The sequence below is a fragment of the Notamacropus eugenii genome, chromosome 1, assembly GCF_028372415.1.
Source record: "Notamacropus eugenii isolate mMacEug1 chromosome 1, mMacEug1.pri_v2, whole genome shotgun sequence".
Lineage (NCBI taxonomy): Eukaryota > Metazoa > Chordata > Mammalia > Diprotodontia > Macropodidae > Notamacropus > Notamacropus eugenii.
Window position 1 is genome coordinate 490685586 of NC_092872.1, and position 12001 is coordinate 490697586.

At 41.4% G+C, this 12001-nt stretch overlaps 1 protein-coding gene across 10 annotated transcripts in view; it reads left to right on the forward strand.

Moving 5' to 3' along the window:
- The window catches only part of NACC2 (NACC family member 2), a 128493-nt gene extending 119026 nt beyond the window's left edge, over nucleotides 1-9467 (forward strand). For all 10 annotated transcript variants that reach the window (XM_072632977.1, XM_072632978.1, XM_072632976.1 and 7 more), the window contains one exon: nucleotides 1941-9467. In XM_072632977.1, coding sequence (XP_072489078.1) covers nucleotides 1941-2440 — 500 coding nt within the window. In that variant the 3' untranslated portion in view covers nucleotides 2441-9467. The remainder of the gene's footprint in view (nucleotides 1-1940) is intronic.
- The last annotated feature ends 2534 nt before the right edge of the window (nucleotides 9468-12001 follow it).

Sequence of the window (12001 nt, forward strand, 5' to 3'; positions counted from 1 at the left end):
CTCTGAGCTGGGCCTTGTTGGGTGGTAGACTACCTCCTTCTCTGCCTCGCACGCGTGTGCCGCGCCCCCCCCCCCCCCCCCCCCACTTGAAGATGAAAAAGCGGTTGTGGATCAGCCAGTTAACTCCCTTCTCCTTCCCCCACCCCCTTTTTTTCCCTCATGTATTCAACATTTTTATTTCTCAGACAGAAAAGCTAATATACACTCCTTAATTTTTAAAATTGGCCCCAAATTTTACATTCTTTTTTGTTTTGGTGGACACCTGATAATAACTAATCAAAAACATGTCACTCCAGAAATTTGGAGTGGTAATTTAGGGATTGGGTACAGAGGTATAGACCTTAACAACAGAGATTTCTATCAGGCTAAGAATGATTTTAATTTGAGTTAGTGACTTGCTGCTAGGTAATTAACTTGTTAGGAGTGGTAACTGAATGCTTCCTCTTTGTAGCTTGGTTTATTTCAGTCATAGGAGTGGGGTCTCGTCAAATCCACAGTGTATTTCCATGTATTTAGCAATTTGTAATTTGTAAATCACATTCATGTCCATCATCTCATTTGGCCTTCATAACAAACTTAGGAAAGAAATAACTAGCTGATATTGTCCTACTCAGATAGATGAGGAAACTGAGACCAGGCTCTTGCTAATGCTTGTGCACTGAGGGAGATGCATAGATAAATAGATACTGTTTTCTGCCCTCAACAGATTAGTAAGGATTTTACTCAAGGTTACACTGCAAGTCTGTGGTCAGGTCTAGGAATGTAGGGTCTTGATTGGAATTCCATTGTTCTCTTCACATTGAGACCACATGCTGGTGTCTAAACAAAATTTCAGAGAACTCTCCTCTTTTTCTTTCTTTCTTTCTCTGCCCTTGTTTTGACCATCTCCTTCCCTTATCTGTTAATTATGGCCAGAAAATTCTCCCCAAAAGGTAAGTCTTAATATTTTCCAGTAAAGTGAAATTTTCACTTGCAAAGGCATTCATTGTGGATTAGGAATTAGGAGGAGAGATGCTAATTTTCAGTAGTGTTTACTACGCTGAAATTGACAGAACTGATTAATTATAGGTAGGCATTTAAAAAAAAAAACACTTGCCGTTAGATAAATGGATGTCATTGGCTAGTAAGTTTTTTAGAATTGGTGGAATCTTATAGCCATTTAGTCTAACCCCCTCTCATTTGACAGATAAGAAAATTAGGTACAAAGATTACATGTCTTGGACAGTCACACAGCTAGTTAGTGTCTGAGGGAGGGTTTAAACTTCTTGGCTCCACATTTAGTACCCTGTGTCAGACATGGATGGCGAAGTGATGCAGTAAATAGAATGTCTGGCCTGGATTTGGGAAAGACTGATCTTCATGAGTTCAAATCCCACCTCAAACTGTTACACTGTGATTCTGGGCAAATCACATAGTTTCCTTCTCTGTAAAATGAGCTGGAGAAGCAAATGACAAACCACTCCAGTATCTTTGCCAAAAAAGCCCCCAAAGGGGTCATGCATAGAGTCAGACATGCATGAAAGAACTGAACAGTAACGTCAGAAATGGAGGACACTTAAAGAAGATTATCATGCTTCTTTGGAACAATGAATTTCTAAACTCCTTAAGACCCACAAACTAAACTGATGACCCTTAATAATGGAGAAATGAATTTTTACCTATGTTGTCTCCTTCTGAAAGGGCTTGATTCAACCCTGCTGGGGAAGATACAATGTTTGTAGTTCCTTAGCATCTTCTATATCCCCATCTATAACTAAGAACAGAATGGATTTCATGGTTGTAGATGCCCTCTAAGTAGCAGCAATGGAACTTTTTGTTACCCTAAAGCAGATATGCCTCCTGGGAGGGATGAGGGGTTTGGGTACATGTGACTTCCTCCCCTTGAGTTTCTACCTAACCCTATTGACCTCTGCTGGCTATCTTTTTCCCTGTCTTTGCAGTATATTGTCAGAATTTTGCCCCAAGCTTTAAGGAGAGCGAGATGAATGTCATAGCTGCAGACATGTGTACCAATGCTCGACGAGTTCGCAAACGCTGGCTACCCAAGATCAAGTCCATGCTGCCTGAGGGGATGGAGATGTACCGAACCGTCATGGGCTCCACCACTGCCAGTGTCCCTCTAGAGCCTGAGTTCCAGGCCACCACAGCCCAAGTATTTGAGCAGAGAATCTACGCAGAGCGGCGGAATGATGCCGCCACCATTGTGGCTCTGAGAACTAACACGGTCAACGTAGACCTGAGCAGTGCTTCCAACCCGCCATTCGAGCCAAGTGAAGAGGCAGATGGGGCTGGTTCGGTCATTCAGGAGGTGGCTGGGCCAGAGCCCCTACCGTCGGATAGCCAAAGCACTCCCCAATCCTTCGAACAAGGTCCTGCCAGCACCAGCAGGCCGGAGACACCGGTGAGAAGACAAGATGGTACTTATGGAGGGACTTTGTAAAGATACCTAAACAAAAGAAAAAAAATTGTGACTTATAAGGGATCTAAATACTAAAGCTGCTTGCATGCATACTAATACAAAAAAAAAATGTGATCAAGCCACTTACCTACTGAACTGCTACTGTTGCCTGAAAAAAATGTGATTTTTATTCTGCTTGTATTTAAAATTTATGAAGGAAATAATCGCATTCGTTATACTGTAAATGATTAGGTCAGTGACGGCCTATTTAAAAGAGAGTTCCTGGGCTCTATTTTTTTTTTTTTATACTCCTGAGGTTAGACTCTAAACTTGTAGCTTTTTCCTCCCCTTCCTTACAAGAGGATGGGGTGAAGGAGGACTGAGACATCCCCTCCCATGGTTCCTGCACCCAGATCTTTTCCACCCCTTTCTTCCCAGCACAAAACTAAAGCCATTGTTAATTCCTCCTTGCTCTGTAAAAGGTTGTGCCATCATTCAGGAGGAGAAAGGTTTTGGATGGTCAGAGAATGTCTGACAGTTTAAGGGCCCACAGGACTTGGCAGGCGGTTGACTGGAGGTGCTTCACTTAACACTCCATTCCTAACTTGTGGTGGTCCTCATCTTGAGGGTCTTGAAGTGCATCCTGGGGATATGGAGGTTGGGGGGTGGGCAGGCTGATGTGAGGCAGAAAGCTTTCCCTAGGAAGCCTCCCCAAACTCTTTCCCCTTTGTTCCCCCCATCCCTACCCCCCAACTGAGAGACTCTTCCTTCAGTGTCAGGATTAGCCATGGTTCCAGATTTATGTTTCTCATGCATGTGCTTTGGAGGTCACAGCAGCAGGGTATAGAGGGAGGTGGGGGGTATTATTGGTATGGGAGTCTTAGGACATGTTGGTTGGCACTGATTGGTGTATGTGAATATATGGAGATACCCCGTTGTCCTTACTACTCCCCTCTCCTTCCTTCCCATCAGATCCTTCTTTCTCTTCCTACTGAATGAGGTACCACTCAATATAGCCCTCAGTGAATTAGCCCTCTGAGTTGGCTTTCACTTCTTTCCCCCACCCCAAAATGTGCATTCGTTATCTCTTCTTCATCCCTCATGTGAAACCCCATTTTCATGAATCTGAGGGACCACTTGCCCGGTGGTGGTCACCCTGGAGGAGTTGGGGGGAGCCGTGATGAGTCTGTAGGAGTTAGCTGGGTGGTAGAGATATGGTTACAGGCTTGACCCTTCATTTAGGGCTACTTTGAGCTCCCATGATCTCTCCAAGAGTGAGTTTAATGTGAGAGGATGGATTCCAGAGAACCTCCCTCTCCCTCCTGTGAAGTAAGAGCAGGGGTGAAAGGGATTGTCCATCTCTTGGCTTTCCTTTTTGTGTGGAATTGTTTTGTGACTGTCCTGGAAATTTTTGAATTTTGTATGTATGACCTTATGTTCTATGATAGAAAGGAAAACTTCATTTCCCAATTTCTTTGTCTTCCTTCCCCTCTACCCCAAATAGACCAAATTTTTGGAAATGAGGCATAGACCTGTTGTCCACTCATTTTTGGTGAAATATGACCATTGTCCCCTTAAGGAGAAGTGGCAACTTGACTTTGACAGGCAGAGAGCTTTCTCCAAAGTATCAGTTGTTGGCAAAAGCCAGACCATGTTGCTTTCCTTGACCTCTGCTGCAGTATGAAGAGGCCAGACTTGGAGGCAGGGGGTAGAGTTAGGGGAAGTCAGGGTCAGGGTTAGGCTGAGGGAAAATGTGTGTCTGCCATTTTCCTTGTCTCCATTTCCATTTGGAGAGGGTTTTCCATTGCTGGCATTCCCACTAGAGGGTAGATGGCTTGCCCCTACTGGGAAAGTTTGGCCAGGTAACAAAGTGATCATTTGCCTGTGTAGATCCCCTAGGGGGATCTGGAATGTGTATAGGTGCTTGTGCAAGTAGTGACAGTGAATTGGGGCTTGTGCTCAGTGGAGAGAATCATGAGTCCTGGTGGGTAGGGAAGAACAGAGTCCCCCCTCTCAACCCCCATGATTTCTTAGTGCCACTTGTTTTTTCTTACCCTCTCCCACCACTACCACCATGGACAGTGGATCTTGAGAAGACCAGGGGTTTTGACTGAATCCATGCTCAATATGTGCCAGTATTTCCTCTCCAACGTAATCTCTGTTTTCAGGCTACATGGCTGGCTAGGTGTAGGTGTATGTCCAACTGCGTGAGATTCAGAAATGGGGATAGAGTCATGAGCAGAAGCTGGATTGGTGAATACTCATGCTGTCTACCCATGTAGTAGACAATGCAGAGTCCATGGTGTTTGTAAAGAACCAGACAGTTTCAGTGGTGTGAAACTGGTGCTTAATACTGTAGCATGGGGGCGGGATGCTTTAGAGTTTAAGGTGAGGGTGGGGATGGGCAGAATGTTGTGAAAGGGCGATGCAAGAGATTTTTTTGTTTTAAATTTTCTGAGATTGAAATATGCTTACTTTGCAATTTAATTTTTTTAAAGTAAAGGAAAAAAATTAACAACTAGTACAAAATCCACACAAATGGTCACTGATCAGAGTTGACTTCTTTATTTTTGTTTGTGGATTGGGTTTTGGTTTTTGTTGTTTTACTTGGGGAGGGGCATTCCATTCCTCCCCACACTAGTGAAAGGGGCTCCAGAAGGCAGCTCTCCCATCTTGGGTCATTATTTAACCCGATACTTGAAACTATTTGTGTATTTCATAGAAATGCTTGTTTGTTTCTTCCCTGCCTGCCCCAAAACTGCCTTCCCTACTTGATACCTGTCTGTATTTAAACAAAAACAACCCACACACTTGGGTTTGTAGTTCAGCTCCCATCCTGGGCATTTATGTGTTTCCATTTCCACCGGCTGTACTGTGGATTCTGTCTGGCTTCTTGTGGGGGAAGAGGGAGTTTTTGACAAATGACACCTTGGCCATCAGAGGCCTTTGTGTCCTTCTCTTCCCCCTTCCAAGGTGTCAGCTTCTCTGATATTCCCATTGAATCTCAAGTCTCTTTTGCAAATTCCACCATCCCTCCATAAAATGAGCCAAGATTAGTACCTGGAAGAAAGGGCCTTTTCCTGAAGAAGTCACTTTATCCTGTCATTGCCATAATAACATAGGATGGCTTTTAAACAGAGTTCACATTTTCTTTTGAAGCCCTTGAACATTGTTTCCACTCCCTACTTTACATGACAGAGGTCATGAAACCAATTTAAATCACTCTTAACAAAGCTGGCATCCTTTGTATTTTGCACTACCCTCTGTCTCAAGTCTCTTATGCCTCTCTCTCCCTTGACTGTCCAGAAAGTCTGGATCTTTATTCTCTCCCAATATCAATGAAGCTATAGGAGGATACATTAAGAGGTGATAAGACATGGAAGCTTTGAGCTTTTCAGCTCTTTACTTAGTCATCATAGGCTTCAGCTCATGGTCTTCTCCTCATTGACCCTGCCTGGCCTGTTAGGAGCTCAGGCTGTCCTTGTTCTTTCATGCCCTGGCCTTTGACTGTAAGAATTTTTGGAGAGTCCTAGAGGACTCTTCCCAGGTATGGGCCAAGTGTGGCTCAGCCATGATTTAGTCTTGAATAGGCCAGGAAGATAAAATTCCTATTATACACATGTGGGGAATACATGGTTATTGTGACCAGATTTTTTAGAGGTTACTGAAGGGGTTCTGAGACTTGAGGGTAGAGAGACAGTCAAGGGTCTTAGGAAATGTGAAGTGCATAGTGTTGGATTGATGTCTCAGCTTAGAGGAAAAAAAGGTAAAATGAAAGTTTCAGTCCTTCTGGGTTGGGCTGGCATGGCATGTATTTTGAGATCAGAGGAAATGAGTTACTCTACTTTCTTCTCTGCCTCTAGGGTGGGAGTTTAAAGAGCATTTCCAGTCTGCAGTATGCCTTGTGTACTACCTAGTGTTCCTTTCATTTTTTAAGAAAGTTAAGACTTTTTCACTTCATTCCCTGCCACAATGGCACTTTGAATTTGAGTTTTACTTGAGAAACATTCAGAACTGAGAGACCTGATATCATTGGTGAATGAAAAAGGCTCTATCCATCAAGAAAAATTCAATATGGTGGTCATAGTCATGAGGCTCAAGGATGGATAAGCTGTGCAGTTGTGAATAGTGACTGATTTAAGCAAAATGGATGAAAGACATAGTGGTTATATCAGAGAAGATTGTAGGTTGCACAGATAAAATTTATCTATTTTTTTATACCTAGCACAACTTCCGAGTTTTTCTTTTCTTTTTTCATTTTTTCTTTTTCTTCTTTTGGTGTTTTTTTTTTCTTTTTTTGGTTCTGGGTTAAGAAGACAGAATTTGTTAAAACTTTTAAAATGTGAATGGGTTTTGAGCTCTCCCTTTTTCTCTGGGTGAGGGTGAGTGTTTTGCACTAATGTTTCCTGTGTGTAGAGGATTAATGAATGATGTTTGAAAATGTATATGGGATGATGATTGTATCCTTTGAGGAAAACCAATCCCTGAAGATACTGAATGTAAAGTGAAACCGAAGCAGTCCTTGGCTTTCATGGGGCTTTCCAGAGTGCCTTAGAATTTTTTGGATCATTTTTCCCAAGGAGAACATATTTTCAAATCAGACCACGTTTCCCTCTCCTTTGTTTACAACACTATCAATTCCAGAATCGGGGGCTGCTTTGTCATGTGAATATGAAACTGCATTTATCTAGATCCGCTAGAACAAAAGAGGAAAAAAACCCCTCAGTATTTATGATATGTCTGCACCTTTATTCTTACGTTTTACTATTAGCAATATGCGTATAATATATCTCTATATTATATTATATATCTAAATTATATCAAGCACCTTTTTGAGGAGTAAAATTTTTTAAAAATGAAAAGACTGAACAGAGTTTGAGCTAACATTATGTGCAGTTGCCATAGTAGGCCAGACATCTGCTCTTGTCCTAGTAGATGTGATCAAGGACTCTTAAGTCAGTCCCAGAGTCACTAGGGCATTAATACCAGGGTGTCAGGACATTGCTCGCTTAGGCCCACCATGTGCTGGACCCCTGTACAAATCTTGGTTTAACACAAGGTTGTAAAAGAGCACAGAGGGAACAGCTGGTCCAGTGGTGAGCAAACACTAAATCACAATTGTCCATTAAATAAAGCAGATACTGCTGGCTTTGTGTTGCGGTCCTCTCGGAACTTGAATTCTCTGTATTGTTTTCTGCCCTGTCTCTGGTCTTGCCTGAGAGGTCTGTTTGTGTTTGTTCCTGGGGTTTTTTTTTTTCCTTCTCCTTTTTAACTGTGGTGTAGGATCTGTGAAAAATAAAAGGGCCAAATGAAAGTGGGAATGCTAATCTTTGGAGCCGTGTGTGTGTGTGTGTGTGTGTGTGTGTGTGAGTGTGAGTGTGAGAGAGAGAGAGAGAGAGAGAGTGAGTGATATAGAGGCAGGACAGTGCTTTGGGCCTCCCCCATCTGTTTTCTTTAACTCTGTGTGATGGCTATTTTTCCATCAGCCTATCCCCTCTTTTGTGATCCTGTATTATATTGTCAAAGGCCTGGGTTAAGATTAAAAAAAATAATAACCTGGCTTTTGGGTCATAACTTATTGAGTGTGTTTATTTTTCTTTCCTGGATTCTTTTTCTTCAGTATTCATATTTAGTGATGTGATGAAGGTGCTGGGTAAAAATTCTGAGATCAAGGAGGCTGGGGATCGAGGAGAGCAAGAGAAGGACAGTGACAAAGCACTCCTCTCCTCGTCCCTCTGAGGGTTTAGAGAACTTTACGTGGGCAGCCTTGGCGTTGACCCACTGAGACCAAGTATTTCTAACCTTCCTGGGGTGTTTAAGCAAGGCAGTCACTTGTAGTCCTAGACTTGTCAATTCATTCAGGGGAGTGTTAAAGGTGAGTTGTGATGGGCTCAGGCTTTTTGACAGCCCATCATATTTGGAATTGCTTCCCTATTTAACCCATGTTTAAAGGACCATAGCCCTCTAGTAGGTTACTCTTTTGAGGCCCTGCTGCCTCTCCCCAGTCATTTTATCGTTCTGGGTTCTGTTCAGATGGATTATTTTTATGGAAATCGCTTGCTGCAAGTGGGGAAGGGCCTATGGCCCATTAACCAACTGAAAACGCAGAGACAACCTCTGTTTGCTTCCACTGGCAGTAAATCGTAAACACAGAATTGAGAGTTCATAGCTGTCTTGGGCTTTAACTACTGTTTCAAAATGTCCCTGCTGTATAAATTTGTCATTATGTCAGTGAGCAAGCCCCAAATGTGTGTATTACCATACCAGAGATATTCAGGGCTGGGTATAAGATGTTTCTAAAATTGAAAAAGGTTTTTTTCTTTTTTTAATAAAAAAGGAAAAATATTATGCAGAAATCTAAAGCACTCAAATTGGAAAACCTTCTCATGTTCTGATCAGTCGCTTCCATTGTCAGCGTTTTGCACATAATTGTGATTTTTATGTCAAAAAAAGGCCAAAACTTGCAATACTATTTTTAGCAGACAAAAAAAGAAAACTTAAGTATAAATGTATAAATATTTTTGACTTGAAGATTTGGATGGCACTTGACTCAAATAGAACATTAATCCTTTGGACAGAATGTTTGGGAAAAAGAGACTTTAAAAAGTAGATGGTTGTTTTTAAAATTAAAAAAAATGGGAGTCTGTTTAGGGTAGTAAAGTAGTACTGTAATTCATGACTGTTAAAAAAAAAATAAAACAATTGAGTGAAATAAATCGTTCCTACTCTGGACGTGCAGTTTCACAGTGCCACGGAGTTACATTTCAGCCACAAAAATGCTAGTTTTGTTTTGTTTTTTTAAGAACAGAAAAAAATTTTGTTTCTTCACCAGTATTTATGTGTTGTTACTCTGTATAGTTAAGAGTGTTACTTTTTAGCCATGGCTGACACATTATATCAGTAACTAAAAATGACATTGAATAGCCGACCAAGGATACCCCGAGAGTTTGAAGTGTGCTCATACTGTCTCCATCAGATGCAAAATCCATGAAGGAGGATTACAATCATTAATTGTAAAACGCTTTGTAAAATTCACATTTACAAAATAATAAAGTCGATTCCAATTCAAGCTTCCTTCTGGGGCTAGAGGCCCCTGTGGTTGGTTTTTTTTTTGTTTCTGGGGACTTGGTGGAGAGAAATTAGGGGCCTCAAAAAGTATCCTTTGTTGGAGGATGAGCTTTCAATCCCCAGACAGCAAAGGGGATGACATATCAGACAAATGGGATGCTGCCCGTCACCTCATTAACCAAACTTGGGGGTAGGATTAGAGGAGTCGGAACCCATGTTTACTTGTAACTGATGTTTGACTTCAAAATTTGGTAACAGCAATTTTCCTACCTCATTCTGTTCTCTTCATTTTCACCATTCATAGTCATCCTTGGAGCATGTATTATCTGGAGAAGCTGAAAAAGTCTGGGGAAAGAATAACATGACTTTGGTATCTTCAGCCCAGAAATCTGAGTTTTCCTGAAAGCTGAACTTTATCTTACAACTGGAGTTCTTAACTTTTTCTTTTCAATCATGGATTCCTTTGGCAATCTGGTGATACCCCCTGTTCCCCTTCTCAGAATAAGGGTTTATTTTTTTCTTTCCATAATTGAAATGCTAAATTTCAAGTTTAGAGGATAATGAAAATAAAGATAAGTTTTTCCCACCCAAATTTATAGACCCCCTGAAATCTCTCAATGGACCCCCAGGTTAAAAACCCCTAACCTGCATTAGTAAGACAGGAGATGTTTCTCATTCCTACTGCTGACTTTTAGCTATATTGTAGATTGGACAGTAATGATTTCCTGTGTGATCTTGGGGAAGTCATCGTAAAGTTTTTAATGTGCATGAAAATTTTAACGTGAGAATCGAATTTACAAATGGTAAAAGAAATAACAGGATTTTAAAAACCCAGATATCCTATTTGTTTCTATACCCTACTCAACCTTTTCTCTTATGCACTTGCCCTTGGGGGGCACTCCCCCCCCCCCCCCATTTTCTCTATATATTTTTGTAATTACTTGACATTTATGGCAGAATGACATTTATATTTCACTTCAGCAGATAAGTCAATGATTAGACACATGGGATATTTTCAATTTTGTACTTTTTAAAAAATACTGCTATGAATGTCTCATTTGATCTTCACATTAATACTGTAAAGGAAAACTAGGTACTATTAACCCATTGACAAAAGAAGCAACTTGAGGCCCCAAAATCACATAGTGAGTTTATAATAAATAGAACTGGTACTCAAAATCCATTTCCCCTTAAGGAAGGAAGAATATGGTTGTCGGTGTTTCCATGTATGTCTATGTGCTGTGTTTGTGCTGACAACAATTGGTGTCTTGCCTGAAGTTGTTTGGAGTAAGCTAGATAGGTCACTTTTGTTTTTTGTTTCCCCAAGGTCTAAGATGTGATGTGGTGTGTGGAGATTATATTTTCAGTTAGATTAATAGCAGATTTTCCACAGTACCTTTTTGCTTCAAGATAAATAATCTCACTCCCTCTTGTTAGCTCTTGACCACCTTTGATGGCCAACATTTGAGGTTTCAGAACCACTGAAATTAAGTGAACAGAAGCTTTCTAGTCCCTTTTATCCTCAGTATTCAGAGCAGATACTAAGCCCTAACCTGGCCTTCCTTGATACTTGATGTTTATTCAGAACAAGAAATGCACTCTTCCCTCACCTCCTTCAGGTCCTTGGACTGTAGATTGGTCCTTTTGAAGTCTCCGGAGCAAATAATGCCTAGGACATCCTTAGTCCCTCTCCATCAGTGAGCCAGTTTCTAACCCCTCAGAGTAAAGGGAGGGCCAGCCTCTGCACTCTGTCCCACACCACCCACCCACACCCATACACACACGCACACATATATGCATACATATATACATACATACAAAAGGGAGCACAGTTCCCTAGGAAAGGTGTGGCAGGGAGGGGAGGGTTTCTTTGATTTTCTTGGGTCAGATGCTTTACAATACCTAGAGGTTCAAGAAGGTTGTAGTATGTGGCCAATGAAGATTTGTCCTCCTGAGAAGTGAAGTAATCCAGAAAAAGATGATCAGAGGTGGTGGTGGGCTTGCCAAGTGTTGAGAATGAAGGAGGGATAAGAGCCCTGGTGCCACATTGGCACCCACGAAATGTTATGTGGTGTGTAGAAGCTCCATAGAGTATGACTGGGACTTATGTTTGCCTAGGAGTGGACTGAGGATCTGAATCACTAGAGGGAGTTATATACATCAGGGAGACAAGGCTGCATTGAAATCTTAAAATGTGCCTTTCTAGCAAATAACTCAACTTCCCTGAGGTGAAAGAAAGAAAAAAGTCATTTGTAAGAATGGAAGGCAGAAAGAAGAGCACTGATAATCAACACTGAGATAATCCAAGAGATTAGAAAGCTCATTGTATTTGGAGAGAAAAGACTCTTGTTTAAGCCCCTACTTTGCCATTTACTGCCTCTGTCATACAGAAAGAATAACTTTCCACAATGGAAAGCGTCAAACTAGACAATCTGTAACACCCTTCTGCCTACCTATACGTGGAAGCTCTCAGGATTGGGGAATGCATTACAAATTTTTAGCTACTATGTCTCCTTTGCTGATGGGGAACTAACT